Source organism: Triplophysa dalaica, chromosome 22, assembly GCF_015846415.1.
Source record: "Triplophysa dalaica isolate WHDGS20190420 chromosome 22, ASM1584641v1, whole genome shotgun sequence".
NCBI lineage: Eukaryota > Metazoa > Chordata > Actinopteri > Cypriniformes > Nemacheilidae > Triplophysa > Triplophysa dalaica.
This window is the reverse complement of record NC_079563.1, coordinates 18,278,835-18,294,748: the sequence shown is the minus strand read 5'-3', so window position 1 is coordinate 18,294,748 and position 15,914 is coordinate 18,278,835. Positions and strand designations below refer to the sequence as shown.

Sequence of the window (15,914 nt, the reverse complement as noted above, 5' to 3'; positions counted from 1 at the left end):
GCCTGAGCCTATACTGTACTACTCGCATTACAATGTGTAAAAAAACAGAACGGCAACTGTCTTTTTAATTATCATGATAACTAATATTGTGCTGATGAAAATAGTGGAAAGCAATACAGAAACATATTTGAATTGAATTTCCCAACAATACATCAATCGTGTGTGTATTATGTGCACACAACCAGTCATCAGGGTCAATTTATCCAAATTGAGATTTATACTTCAATAAAATAAATAAGCTTTCCAATAATGTATGTCTTGTTAAGATACAACTGTTTGAAAATCTGTGGGTTCAAAAAAAATCAAAATATTGAGAAAATCGCCATTAATGTTGTCAATCAGAGGTGTACTGTACTGTTGCAGGCGGTTGCTAAGAAGAAACTGGTTTGTTTTAACGCTCTCTATTGGTTAAGATTGTGGAGAGTAGATGAGCCTGAAAGCTTAGATTCTAAGATTCCAAACTTGAGTAGTCAATTCCCAAAGAGCAGGCCATTGTTGTTCGCAATTTTGCTGCATCCACTCACAAAAACAAAGTTTTTATATATCTATGGTAGGAAAATGATAAAATATATTCATGGAACACAATCTTTACTTGATATCCTAATGGTTTTTGCCAATCGATAATTTTGACCCATACAGTACAATGTATTGTTGGGTATTGCTACAAATATACTGTGCTACTCAGGACTGGTTTGTGGTCCAGGGTCACATCATTTCCTTAATACGTGGTTTATTTTGGCATTTTTCATAATGCAATATGTTGTTGAACATAACCACTAGCACAGATTGCTTGACTACAAGCTAATTGTTCTGTAATCTTTGTGTTAAACACACGCCACTGAACCTTGTATAAGATCTTGCTTCACTGCATTAATACATAAATTACACTAGAGCTTCTAAGCAATTACCACACAGCATTGCAAATTGATGACACTTCATTCCGGTAAGCCATGACCATGTCAACACTGATATGTTGTTGATGATGTCATCAGCTTCTGGATTTAAACCGTATAAAGTTCACAATCAACCACTTGAGTTAAACACTGAGCTTCACAAAATCAGAGCAAGAGGCTTTAATCCTGTCACTGAAAGAGAGAAGCGTCGATCTCGGATGGAGGTTCAAGACTGGATCGAATCATCCATACGAGCTTTCTTCTGCTTCACCGGCATCATAGGAAACTTCTGGCTGGGTTTACGCTCTCTCCCCAAATCCAGATCTCAAGTGCGGACCGGTGACATTCTCTTCATCAACCTGGCCGTGTCCAATCTCATCACAAACTGCCTGGTGGACCTGCCAGAATTCCTGTCACACTTTGTGAAAAGCTGGATCACGAGTCCAGTGTATTGCGGATTGACTCAGTTTTGTCACGAAATCTCTGAAACCAGCAGTATCTTCACCACCATGTTCATCAGCATGTACTGGCACCAAAAACTGGTGGGGTCCATCAAACGTGGCGGAGCGTCGGTGCAGATGGACAGCTTGCGACTGGTTGCCATGTTGCTCGGCGCAAGCTGGAGCGTGGCGTTGGTGTTCAGTACTCCCCACATCTTCATCGCGGAGCACGACAGGAATCAAAGTTTCGAAGTTTGCGAAGAACATTTTCCAACCCCTGCTGAGAAGAAGACTTTCGATGCTCTGTATCTCACTCTGGCTAATGTTGTTCCAATTATTGGGATCACTTACGCTAGCATTCAGATTGCAATAACGCTGCTCCGGAGTCAAAAGCGAATCAACAATCAATCCAAAGGAAACAGAAGTGGGACAAATGTGAATCCTCCATCTGTGCCTGTAGCGCAAAGAGCAGAAGGAACATCACAAAGATCTCTAGAAAGCTCCAGAGTTGCTTGCAGTTCTTCCAAAACTGTGAAGACTGCGACAAATCCACCAAAACCCGTACAGCAGACACAGGTCAGATCCAACCCGTCCTCAAACAATCAGATAAGGGCAGCTAAAAGTGTGCTGGCCGTAGCCACCATCTTCCTCTTCTGCTGGTTCACTCATCTCGTGCTCCGCATCTACAGCAGTTTCAATCTCAGGTCCGTTCTGGCCGTGAAGCTGACAAATTTCATAGGAGCTTCTTATCTGTGTTTCGTGCCATACGTCTATCTGCACGGAGTGAGGAAACTCAACTGCTCATGTTTGTGAGATCTGATGGGACGTGACAGAAATCAGAGATGTTATGAGTGAAGTATTTTAGGAAACCGCCAGAGGAAGCTTTTGAGATACATTTGTCCGCGTATACTTTAATCATTTTTTAGTATTGCACATGGGAATGAAGCTTAGATTGTTGTAAGGAAAATATTTTCCACCAGCTGAAGAAAGAGATCAGAAATGATTCACCTCTTGTAATTCGTAATGTCCGACAGTCATCACTAAAATTAAGTCTCTAACGCTGCTCAAAGAATCTGTGGCATGACAACCTTGTCATGTTTTGGTGACGAATCGGCAGAAAATTCTTGGTGTCAAGTGGAACAAGGTATGACTGCTGGTGAGCTTTGGAATAGCCAGGACAAAATACCAACATCAAAATGTGCATTTAATGTCTGTCTTGTACCATATATACTGTATATCTGCAGAGTAAGGAAACTGAACTGCTTATGTTAGATAGAACTTTTGCAGAATACTTGATCAGTTGCATTAGTCTTAGGTTATGTCAAGTCAGTGTTGGGTCAAAAAAGGACAAACCCACCCGTTGGGTTATAAATTAACCTATGATTTGTTGTTCAACCTATCATTGGGTCAAATATAACCATATTCTGGGTTATAGCCCAACCTTTGGGTTCGTCTATTTTTGACCCAATAATGGTTTCAAATAACAAGGGAAACCATATTTGAACACAAGACCAAATGCAATGCAATAAACAGTACTTGGATGTGCTTTTAAACATTTTCTGCACTGCATGTGTTTTTCAAAGCAATAAAACGGAACTTCTCTCTTGTGTTCTGGTTGTTGACGGTGGCCATTACCACTGCAATTATCTCAATTACACCAGTGAACAAAAGACACATTTGCTTATGCATGCAATTCTTATGTTATCTTTACATCAAGGACAAGATGAAAAAATGTTGAAAGCGTAATCAGAACCGTTAAAAACTGTTCAACAAATTATTTCATCAAAATAAATATGGTAAATTGTTAAAGAAACTGTTGTTAAAAACAAAACAGTTTTTTATTGGTGCTGCCAAATCAAATGCAATCATTTTAGTACACAAAATTCAAGGGTTGTTGAAAATAATCAAGCACTTTCATAACACAGTTTAGATTAGATTATGAACCCGCTGACTAGTACAAAACAAAAAAACACTTTCCTTTCAACCTGCAGTATACATCCACACAAATAAAACACTCACTTAGAAAATTCACCATGCTGTGAGAATTCTTGACACGAATGAATTTATCCTCATTATTCAAATACTGAACACAAGAAAAATGCTATAAGAAGTCCAACACAAACCTCTGTCATACGCTTTCAATTCGAGCAATAGAAAATATCTAAAATAAGAACAGGCACAACCCACAAATGAGTTTAGCCAAATAAGAAAGTTCAGAGGACAAAAAAAACATCTGTAAACCAACGATGGAGACAACTGGTCTGTTTATTTTGGTCGTCAATTCTGCATTTCCATGGTTAGGTGAACATTCTCATTTGTATGAAAGAGCAAAGATCCGCCGTGTGTAAATATAGCCAACGTCTGTTCATCAGTGTTTTACTTCATTCATGTGTCCATCAAACTCCAGACCAGGAGATTAGAGTCAAAACCACTTATCACTGTCATCAATGCAGTTTCTCCAGTTTGGCCTGCAGGGATTTAAAGTTGCGTATAATATCCTGCAGAGCAGCGTTAGGACTCAAGGACTGAAGCTCCACCAGATATCCACAGATATTATCCAGACACACGTTAGTAAACCTTCGTCTGATGAGAGAAACAGCATATGAGTGCCAAAGAAACAAAGTATCAAATCTATAAAACATCTGGAGAACAAAGCGCTCTCACCTGTCATAGGTGGGCACACGGCTGGGGTCCTCCGCGTATCGCGACAGAAGCACATGGATGCACTCGACCAGGTGAAGGGGGTTTTTCAAGCGCTGCCAACACGGGTCCTTCAAAAAACATCCACAGAAAACCAAAACCAAAATCTTACTGTTTCATTATTATTCATTATCAAACGATAAATTGCATCCAGAATAAAAGTTTGTGTTTTCGCATACATGTATGTGTACAGTGCATATAAATTTTGTCTTTATAAACAAACACATACACATACTTGTTTACATATTAAGGAAATATTTCAATGTATTTATTTACATTTACTAATAATTGAAACTCTATATCAATGTTTATTAATTGTTATATTTTACATTTTTATTAAATATATGCATTTATGTGTATGTGTTCATAAATACAAATTTAATATTTACAACGCCGACATATATTACCTAAATACAAACTTTTATCCTGGATGCGATTAAACACGATTAATCGTTTGATTAATTATTATTTTTGACTAATTATTATTATTGTGCCATTTGCTAAAATGAACTCCATAAGCATCACGACAGCCTGAGTCAAAGTTTTCTGAGAGAAGGAATTTCTTCCTTCACACAAAAGTGTGTTTCAGTTTAAACTCTTTATATTTAAATTTGATTAGACTGTTAAATAAATCTTTGTGCCATTGTTTAAAATTGAAGCCAAAAAAACTTAATTCTGCCAATTGCATTCTTTTAAGATTTCTCAACTAATTGTGACCATGTGACCAAGTTCAGTTGATGTTTTCTAAATAACTTTAGAAAAAAATCTTTAGAAATAAAACCGGAAATGTTTACAGGACAGGGTTATAATAGTTAACTAAAAGTTATATAAAATATAATAAGATAAATATAAATTAGTGGAATTAAATATATATGCCAAAAGCATTGCAAAAAATGTAACATTAGCATGAGAACAAAATATAAAAACAAAAGCCCAAAAAATTAAAAAGCCCAATACAACTCCGTTGCAAAATATTTGCGCTGATCTCATACCCGGGTCTTGAAGAGCTGGTCGTACACCTCGAGCAGACGTGGAAGCTGAACTCCAATCTCCTGCATGGTGAAGGTCACGAAACCCACATCCCAGTTTAACTTGCACACTTCCTGTTCCAGAAACTTCACCAAAAAGTCTGATGGAATGATAGAAAGAAAAAACAAATGCAAGAAATGTTCAAAAGGTATCGAATGCAAGAAATTACAATTTGTTGAATCTTGATTTATGTTGTCAACTCAGAGTATAAAACAGAAGATGAAGATAAAAGAAAGAAGATCAAGAGTGCAACGATAATGGGATCAATTCCCAGGGAACACACATTCTGATATTATAGCATAAATGCACTGAAACTTTAATTAAAACATCTTCCAAATGCATAAATGTAAATATAAAATGACAATATTTATTCTTTAGCCAATAAAAACAAAACTGAATGAGTTGACACAAACACTCGTGTCACGCAAGGTCAAATGATCACCAAGTAAGCAATACATGATTGAGAGAGTAAAACTGTTGTTGACTAACGAAACATAAACAGAAAAGGGATGTTAAAGTACCTAAAGGAAAGTATCGTGGTGTTCCAGCATACAGTTTTCCCAGCGACACAAGCTTTAGACTCAGAGCTCTCATCCGGTCGGCTGGACTCATAGCAACACTGTCACTTAATTCTGAAACACAAGACACCCAATCAGACGCAAGGATAAGAGCCAGAGAGAAAAACAGCGTGATCGAGATTTACCTTTCTCGATGACCTCCTGCCACAGCGAGTTGACCAGTATGGGGTCTGAATGTCCAGCGCAGTGAATTATAGCCAGTTTACACTCCGACAGGCGGAAATGATCAGCGAACTCTCCGTACAGCTGCAGAAGCGAAACCAACATTTTAAGACACAAAACCTCTATGGCTTCCATTTGATTGGATGTGCAACCTAGCTTTTCACGCACCTTTGTGATGTCCATGAGTTCAGAGTCCAGCTGTGTGATGGCTCCCTGCACTGATGGATGCTGGGAATATTGTCTGCGAAGAGTCTCCTGGATCTGCACCTGAATACGCACCACCTGCAGGACAAAGACGGAGTTACAACAACCCGACATACACAAACTGTCCACAGTGATGAGGTGGAGTGTGAATACCTCCATCTTCTCTTCCAGTTCGTGTAAGAACTCTCCGTCAGCTCCCAGTGAGGACACACAGGAGGAACTCTTGGAGGATAGGATGGCTCTGGAGATGTACTCCAGACGCTGCTGCAGAGAGATCTCTGTACTAAACACACAACACAAGCAGCTTGTATACACACTGAAATACAACTGCCGAAAACGTTCAAGTTAAGGACAGTTAACCCGTGCGTGTGATGTCACATACCTGTGCATTTCTGCCAGACGAGCCAGCACATGTGCTGCCTTCCCGAAGCTCCTGTTCTTCTCGTAGTATCTCCACAAAAGGTCCAGATTACGCACTTTACTCTGATCCTGTTTGATCATGTGCATCAGATGATCCTCAAGATATGGAGAATTCACCTGGAGGAGAGGAAAAATCCAAAATGTTTCCTTTAAATACACGGGAAGTCATTTTTAATACGGACACGTCCATGACAGCTGCTATACCTCCAGGAGCTTGTCTGTAAGATCGGCCTGGATGAGCCAGTTGAAGAGAGCGATGTGAAAAAGTTCATCTTGAGATCGCTGAGCCAGATCAAGCATCTGCTCAAACTGAAACAAGAAACAGCCCACATCAACCATCATGTACAAGCCATCCGTCTGAAAAACATAAGCGGCACGTGACTCACGTGAGCGGCCGCGTCCTCGTTGCTCAACATGTTAGGGTCGGAGGTCATGACGGGGGGTCCGGGTTGTTTGGGGACGCTGGGGGATTGAGGGGCGGCTTTGCTCTGGTTCACCAGCTCCTGCATAGTGTCCGTGATGCATTTATAACACGAGAGTCTGGACAAACACATGGATGATAAGAGAGAATCGATTCATTTCCATGAGAGAAGGTTTATTTGTGTGCATGTTCTCACCTGTCCTGGAAGGCCTGCTGTCCAGAAATGTCCTCCTCCGGTTCTCCGTTTCTGTAGAAGTGCGGCCCCAGTTTCTGAGGGTCTTTTTTGTCGGCGGCCGTCAGACACAGTTCGACGACCCCTTCATAGAAGCGCACTGAACGGAACAAAAGGAAGTCCTTCTGTTAAATACAGCTAAAAGGTTGAATAGTTAGTGTCTGGGAATCAGATGGATGATCTTACCCTGCCTGTACTGTGAACAGACGAGCGGCAGGTCCGTGTGAGAGCTGATCTGCTGGTAGAGCCGTAGAGATTCTCTCAGCGTTCTTTCCTTGTCAAGCTTGTTCTGAATCTGTCGGGAGCTCTGCAGAAGCTCATTGGCCTGTCAAATGTTAATAAAAGCTGTTATTTTACATGATTTTGGCCCCGTTTCACAGACAGGACTAGGCTTTAGTTTGATTACAATATTTAAGAAGCTTTTATAAAAATGTTTTGCATTACTGGTGTGCGTCTTGAGCACATGGCACTGACATGTTTTAAGATCCTTAAGCAAAAGTTGTTTTCAGTTATGATAGCGGCAACCTGAGTTTTAGTCAGGGACAAACCTTTGTGTCGACAGGTTTTGACGAAGGCCAAATTATGTGGAAAATCTGCGATAATCTCTACATTTCGTACAAAGTTTGTTTGATTACGAGTTAAATTCTACGATCAAAAAAACCTGCAGAGACTGATTTACACATCTTTAATCCTTGCTTCTGAAAACCGTCATTTATTTTTTATCTATCACCTTCCATCTTACTTTTATTCCACCCTCTTGTGTTTCTTGTAAATGTATAATCTGGCAACAGTGTATATACATATACAAAGTCTATATATATTTATTATATCATACCAAAAATGTACATTTTACTGAAAATTTGAGAAAAGAAAGAGAGAAAGAAAATATGGTATCAAAGTTACCTTCGAGCAGGTGCAGTCATCGCTGCTGTACAGTAGAGGGCAGATGTCCCTCAGGTGAGTGCTCACTGTATCTACAGACGCGCTGTCTTTGATGTAAATGTTAATGAGGGCAGTGATGAGCGCGCCTGTCAACTCGCGTCCAGAAACAACCACGTCCTTAAAACTAACAGCCTTGATCAGCTCTTGAAACTCCTGAGAGCGAGAGAATTACACGAGGGAAAAACGATTATTCACACCCCATGCACACTCGTTCTATTCGTTTAAATTGGAGAAAACTCGTATTTTTGTATGGGCAGGATGCACGAGAGAGAGAGAGAGAGAGAGAGAGGGAGAGAGAGCTCACCTTGGCCATCTCAGAGAGGATCAGGCTAAACTGATGGTCACACAGAAGTTTCCAGAGCGCTAGTGTCTGACAGGAGCGATGAACCAGCTGCTGCATCGCCTGAAGAGACGCTTTCTCAAACGCCTGCGCCTCCGCTGGGGCAAACACAAGATGATCAACATCCCCGCACAACATACGTGCATAAGAGACACACGATGCGACTTACTGTGGTATTTCCTCTGGCGCTCCTGCTGGACCTGTTGAGAGCTGGAGCCATCTGGACGCATAAATCCTAGAAGTCTTTGCTGCAGGTTTGCTGGTGAGCTGAAACTGTGAAAGTCGACTAAGAACCTCAATCTCACAACAGCATTACTTCAAAACAGATAGAGATTCGAAAGGCACCTACCTGGTCACCCCCAGAGAAGATGGACTGAACTGGGAATTTTTGTCCAGGAATTCTTTCAGACCCTGAAGCTCCATTAAAACGACCTCAAGGTCGGAAGAACCAGCTGTGCTCTCCAACTAGAACACAGACACGTCACTACAGATTAATGCATAGAATACTAGCCAGATGCATAACAACGTCTTTTCTATTAACAGTCGTTCAACAAAAACACATCTAGTATATCCATACTCACAATAGTCACAGTCTGATTGCCTGTGTTAATGATCTTCTCTACGGCGAGACTTCCATCCCAGATGTTCCTGAAGAGTGAGATATTATAGATTAACTCAATATACATTCTGTGGTTAATATCGCAATAACAGCTTGATCTGACCGTAAAACTGACTGACCCCAGTATGCGACTGAAGTAAATACTAATGCCGTTGTGTTTTCCAGAGAAGATGACCTCTGGTCCTGAGGACATTGCTGTGATGGGCTGGGCCCCGCTGTAGTTTCCGGGTGAAGATGGGACGTAGGGTGTCGACACATTGGGAAGGAAAAAACCTGATGCATGGAAACATCATGGGTCAATTCCATGTAACGCATTCACATTTCACAAAGAATCTACAGCAGGACATTCACATCAGGATTTGAGCGGAGTGCAGACCTAATGGTTAATAATTAGGTTTTCTTAGACCACATCCACACGAAGCCAGAGCTATACCTATCCAATCTTTTTTTCCCTTTCATGCCGTCGTCTCAAGAAATATCTGCGTACACTCGAATCCGCTAAACATTCTCGAAACGATGTACTATACACAGAAAACCAGTATGTGGCGCTGTAATTCTGTCAAAGAGAATCACTAAAAATGGAGAAGAAGATTAAGAGCATCCGCATCAACTTTGCTCAATGGGGTAATGACATCATCGTTTTAGAAAATATACGGATAGGCTGCACACACGAGAATGCAAAGATTTATCCCCTTGGGGGCCCTGTTTAAAAAAAATCTTGGTTTCAGGCTCCCAAATGCCGGATCCGTGTGGATGAAACGCCGATCCGAAACAAATCTTTACGTAGTTAAACGTGTCTCCGTGTGGATGGCCTATTAGTAATGTCATTAGAAGCTACACACACACACTAGTAGTCTTTACTTCTATACCTGGGGCAGGTGTAGCAAGAAAACTGGGGTTTGGTAGGGGACTGCCCAAGGGCAATGGGGATCCTACAATGACACACATTTTGGATTAGATATTAGTCAACACAATCACAAAGACAAAATCACACTGTAATGAGCGATTACATCGGGTTAATCTTGTCCAATGGCGTGTTAGGAGCTTTAAGGGCAACGTCAAACGTTTCTCACCTGGTACAGGAGAGCTGAAGAGGGGACCCACGTTACTGGGGGCCGAAATTGCAGATGGGAAACGCATCTGAGCCTCTCCGCCATACCTGCACATAACACACAGACAGGACACACACACAGATAGACAGAAAAGGCACAAAAAAATACTTTCAATGGTTTTACTTCTGAACACATCTTTTATACAAATACCAGCAAAACAAGTCAAATCAAAATCCTCAATATAAAAAAAAAGCAGTTAAGTCATGAAAAATGTGCAGTTGTAAATGATGACGTTTATAACTCAGCACTCTGGAATACTTGATTCTGATTGGCCAATCACAATGTTTAAAGGTACATATTCCAAGATCAAATCATTTTGAAGGGCAGTTTAATATTACACAAAAATCTTATATAGATATGTTCAGGTTTCCCACACTACGCCAAATGTCAAGTTTCCTGACTTTTCCTGACTAAAAAGTTGAATTTCCATGACCTATAATGAATGAAAACCAGTCTTTGAGGTGGTAGTTTTTTAGCCAAAGCTCTTGAAATGTACATCTTCCTTGCCGTGGTTAAGAGCTAGAGGTGACTGTATTTGACTTAAATGATTGTCAGGTGACAAGCGGGAAGGGAATAAAATGGCGCTAAAGATAACAATACGCAAAAATGTGTTCAAAAACACGATAAAAAAATACAGTATAGAAAGATTACAGTTTGATAATTGGAAACAAAAATCCCTGAATTCCATGACTTCGACAAAAAATAAATTTCATGACTTTCAATGTCTGGAATAGACCTTATAATATTCCAGGATATTCCATGACCCGTGGGAACACTGTATGTCTTTTAATTATGTGACGGCATATTTACATGTCACACTGTCTGGATTTATTCTTGTGATAACCGGCTGCCTATACATTATCCCTTACAAAATATATGGTAGGTTAGACACATTTCCAACTGCATCACACTGCAAAACATTCATCCGTGACAATCATCTGACCTGAAAAACGCTCGTGTGGCCCACACTGACACCTCTCTGTCACACGCAGCCGTGGAACACGCCAAGATGAGCGCTGTAGCACACGCCTGCTCCTCCTGTGAAAGATCAGTAATAAGGCTTAATGACAGACGCACAAACAGATGAAAATCTCTCTGAATTATAACAACAGACATGACATCACACACCTTGTGGAGCTTAAAAAACCTCTCAATGTCCTCGCTATCTCCTCCAGCGCTGCTTACCAACAGGTGGCGTAACTGATCCAAGGGTCTCAGTTTGTGAAAGATGTGACTTCCCTGAAACAGAACGTCATGAGATGAGGTAGACGATGGTGATGTGTAATGCCGAGGATGCGGATGGTCATGATGGAGATCTTCAAACCTGGGCAGACAGGAGAACAAACTTCTGCGGAGGGATGATGTGCTGTTGAACAACTAATGGAGAATCAGTGACGGGGATGAGATCTTTATTGAGAGGAGTGATGATCTTTGATGATGTCACTTCCTCCACCGAACACAGAGCCCATGAGTGACCATCCAAATTTACTGTCATCTGAAACAAACAAAGTGTTAAGACATACGTGTTAAAATAAAGACAAACTGGCGGGTGGACAGACAGTACGTGTCAACAAGACTGACCTGGGCTTCCATGAGGGGCTTCTTAAAAGGAAACGAATCGTGATTTATACACCAAAGAACATCATTGTCTTCCGTCTCAGACGCGGCCATCAGCACAACACCTTTATCATAAAGAGCCTTGTGTATTTTAGCAGGCTTCTGGAGAGTGGAGGACGCAGAGAAGCCGGGCGGCAGGCGCACGTGGACCAGAGCCAGGATACTGGGTCGGGCCTGGGTGTGTTTGGCATTGGGTGGCGCGAAAGGGGTGGTGCTAAAGTACAAACGCACACCTGCGCAGCAGAAAAACACAATTCTGAGAACCCAGAGAGCAATGATATTAGTACACCGGTCAATAAAAACAATATGCATTATACCAGCATGAGTGACGGCCAACAGATGACAGTCTGACGACTCTGAGCGATTAATTACTGCGATCTGAACGATGGGTTTGAACACGGAGCGATCAATCGTCCTGGAAAAAAGATTCAAGGGTAATATGTTAAACAGAAAATACGATCTGTCCACATATGTCCACATAGGTGCTGCTGTTACCTGGCGATGTTACCAGCTACGGAGACGATTGAGCTCAGAGACATAGCGGCGACTCGACTCATTCCCTGCCCGTCAGCTCCGAGATCATACACCTGACACACAAACACAAGCATACACGGAAAGATTTGAAAGTGATAGTTTACCTCAAGATTAAAATGCTGCGATCATTTATTCACCCTATTGTCGTTTCAAACCTTTATGACTTTCTGTCTTCCGCAGAACACAAAAGAAGATATTTTGAAGAATGTTGGCAACGGAACTTTTATTCTGGGGTTAACTATCCTTTTTAGCAGTACAATAACATTTAATGATTTAATGGCCCACCTGAAGGACTCCTTTCTCCGAGCGAGTGTATAAAATGTTTCTTGAGTTATCAATGGCAATTTGAACAACCGGATCTGCAAGATCAAATTAGAACATTTCATTAAAATCACGGATCTATCACACCCCAACGTTTCCATAATATCCTACATGCACTGATCCAAAATGTATCTCTGCTGAATAATGTTCTTACCGTCCTCAGAGAAGGAAAACTGAAGCAGAGACGGGATGAGGAAGGACAGGCTGCCCTTGGAATGGTTGATCTTTTTGCAGCGTTGACTGAACCAGCCGGCTTCCGCCTGATATGCTATTTCATATAGACAGCCGTCTTTCCCGGCCATGAAGATGCGGCCCTGCTCTGTGGAGGTGATGGCCAGCAGGTATGTGTTATCTGTGGGGATGGAGTACAGAGGATCCGGAAGGAGCTGCATTGCTCCGGACATACTGTCATTTAGACCTGAGGGAATTCATATGCGGAGATGGACACGGTGAGAAAGTGTCAAAGCAGCCAGACAAACAGGCTGAGTTTGTGTTTAATAACATCATGGAACGCATTGTGAGGATCTTAAGAAAAAAATAACAATGATCATGGCAAGAGATTTAAGACACAAACAGCAAGATGAAATTAAACAGTCACCTGCTTGAGCCTTAGGGAAGCTCAGGCCCAGAATCACAACATCCACCGGTGTGGCCAACACTAACAGAAAGTGGATGTGAGGCTGAAAAATACCTGTAAAGCAAAAAAAAATGTGTAAAAGAACCGATCGACCGCTAGCAATCTCAAGACAGAAGTTTAAGAGCAACAGCAGCATAGGTTTGTGCTTAAAAGAAAAAACAACTAACCTGGCTTGGGTTTGACCAATCCAACTGACAGAATAGTTTCACTCAGCCCATCAAAATATGCCACATCGCTCCTGAGGGAAATCAAAGAGAATTCAGCCTGAAACAATTCCCATTTATCCAACGTCCACAGTATCAACACTCACCCATCCTCATAATTCCACATAAATATGTCATTATCGATGGTAAGCCACGCCCTGGAGATCTCCGGGAAAACTCCCATCATGCAGTTACACTGCATATCTGTTCATCATTACAGTTAAGGTTCACATTCCCATCCAATATCACAATGTCATGCTCTATAAAAAGGTTTTCTTATTAAAGTAAAGACAGCCAGCTGTAGACAGGATACGGCCGAATTGCTCCACAAGCTCCGGCGGCAGAGGAACTCTCCGGACTGGGCTGAGTTCTGGAAGGCTGGGCACACTGATCAGCCCCGAGCCCTGCAGAGGGTAATCCATATCTGACATGCCCGAAAGAGAAGGCATATCTGCCAAACACAGCGAAACACAGCCGATTAACACCCACTGGTGTGTTTTAAACAAGAGCTGAAATAAGACCAGAGATGAATGGACGGTTGATCTTACTGTGCGATGGGACATTGAGCAGCTCAGACAGGTCAGGAAAACAGCGATCCTCCTGCAGATGTTTGTCGATCAGACGGCTGGAGTTTTCCAGAACCTCCTGGAGAACTGCAGCTGGACCGCTGAAACCCAGACTGGACGGCATGACGTCTGGAGACTATACAAACCACCTACAACAACAAAAAACATTAAAACAGTGAATGAATTGTAATATAGTACAGCATATATGTGTGACACAAACCTGACTTAAAATGATAAAAACATTATTTAGCTGATCTTGCAATAGTGAGGAGGATATCAAATGTCCTTACAATTTGTTATTCTACATATTTAACTGTATTTGTGACAAAGAGCTTCACAAGTTACCCAAACATGTGCACAAATAACGTTACAGAAATACAAATGCTTTTATGTTAATAGGTTTAGATCACCATTCGGATCCTGTAGGTGTAACGTTATATACAGACAGTTTATAAACTGCTACTACACATCTGACAGTTAAAACAGCGATTCATCATCATAATACATGTAAATGCCATGTGCTCAAGCTGAGTTTAAACAATAAACATGTTTCAAATACAGCTACAGTAAATACCACAACATGTTAGTTAGCTTTAGCTGCTCGGCTAACTTAAAAAAAGAAAGCAACGTCTAAGCAGACGTTTCTCTGAGAGGATTTTTAAACACCCCGACTGTAACAATGATCAACTCACCTCTGAATAAAAATAAAATTCATAAACTTCATCAATTCTGATCAGAGTGAAATTTGACAGTAAACTTCTCCCGCCAAGCTCATGTGGCTGATTCAGTGAGTGAGTGTGAAGCATGTGGACTCACGGAGAACACGGCGTATAATTTCACAATAAAAGTCCGAACGACTGAGACACGCCGTATGCTTCATTTCATTGAATTCATATGTGGCATCTTCAGCTACCAAAAGTTAAAACGTCCTCTAAAATAATAACAACAAGAATGTATAAAGATTTACTTTTTAACGTTGTTTATGCATATAATGTATGATTATTTGTGTAATACCACATAATTTTCCAGTACTTGTAAGTTATTTGCCATGTAAAGGACTAAAAAAACGTCTTAAAGTTGGAGGATAAAACAATGATTAACACGTATTTTAACCGAGTTTCTAAGTAACAGTCGCAAACTTCAATTTACTTATATTCTCTGCAATTTTGCAAGGACTTCTTTCTGAACTGCGTTACGTCGGCATTCTGTAGTGCTTATATCGGCTTGCTATATAAACAATAATGATTTTCTTTTCAGCTGTAAATATTTATAGTAAAAACTGTGTAACAAAATTGCCCGTATCAAATGATTAATGATAAAGTGTGTAGTTTGTATTTGTAATGTTACGAACGTTCTCCAGTCTTCTGCTAATTTGCAGTTGACCAATCAAAGCCGACTGGGACAGCTGAGCTGACCAATCACACTTGAATAAGGGTTTAGTGACATTTGCTCATACGAACTAAACATGTTAGACATATATCATATCACAGAGAAACGCTTATTTTGATTAATAAAAATATCACATTTATTTTATTATTCTATTCCATGACATCGTTGTATAATTCTATTTTTAGCTTTGTAGGGTTTTATATTGTCTTACAAATAGTAAAATGCAAATGCATTTGCATACATAAAGTGTTAAGTCAAATATTGCGTTAGATAAATAGCCTTTTGACAAAAGGGTCCTACAATCACCAGCCAATAAGATCAAGGTCACATTTAAACAACAATCAAGTTTGATATGATTTTATGCTGTCTAAATAATTGTATTGTTTTTGTAATTTTACTTGTATTATAATTCTAATGCAAAATTGTGCGTATAGTGTGTTTATACCAGTAGGGCTGTGTTTAAATAACAAAAATCAAGTCGATTTCCAATGGCTCGCTGTCCATGGTGCTGACCTCACTGGTCACGTGATGTTTCAAAGCCACCAGGTAAAAAAA

At 40.6% G+C, this 15,914-nt stretch overlaps 2 protein-coding genes across 3 annotated transcripts; one reads left to right on the top strand and one right to left on the bottom strand.

Annotated features, from left to right (window-relative positions):
• The first annotated feature begins 1,111 nt into the window (after positions 1–1,111).
• Positions 1,112–2,146, top strand: LOC130411462 (C-C chemokine receptor type 1). The gene has a single exon (XM_056736080.1). It carries the CDS (start codon positions 1,112–1,114, stop codon positions 2,144–2,146), a length of 1,035 nt encoding a protein of 344 aa, XP_056592058.1.
• A 1,001-nt stretch (positions 2,147–3,147) lies between these two features.
• nup155 (nucleoporin 155) lies at positions 3,148–14,781 on the bottom strand. 2 transcript variants are annotated; one of them, XM_056737210.1, is made up of 34 exons: positions 14,663–14,781; positions 13,953–14,119; positions 13,718–13,855; positions 13,512–13,608; positions 13,369–13,439; positions 13,163–13,255; positions 12,719–12,982; positions 12,529–12,602; positions 12,205–12,296; positions 12,027–12,124; positions 11,674–11,942; positions 11,417–11,587; positions 11,221–11,331; positions 11,036–11,130; positions 10,054–10,139; positions 9,850–9,912; positions 9,100–9,253; positions 8,943–9,009; positions 8,711–8,826; positions 8,531–8,634; positions 8,326–8,459; positions 7,983–8,174; positions 7,266–7,404; positions 7,044–7,179; positions 6,813–6,966; positions 6,631–6,735; positions 6,389–6,543; positions 6,160–6,289; positions 5,971–6,084; positions 5,766–5,886; positions 5,584–5,694; positions 5,026–5,162; positions 3,998–4,104; positions 3,148–3,916 (listed from the first exon to the last, which is right to left on the bottom strand). In XM_056737210.1, exons 2-34 carry the CDS (start codon positions 14,092–14,094, stop codon positions 3,778–3,780), a joined length of 4,179 nt encoding a protein of 1,392 aa, XP_056593188.1. In that variant the 5' UTR covers positions 14,095–14,119; positions 14,663–14,781; the 3' UTR covers positions 3,148–3,777. The 2 variants fall into 2 exon arrangements, with proteins under 2 accessions (XP_056593188.1, XP_056593189.1); XM_056737211.1 differs by lacking the exon at positions 9,850–9,912.
• Positions 14,782–15,914: the final 1,133 nt, after the last annotated feature.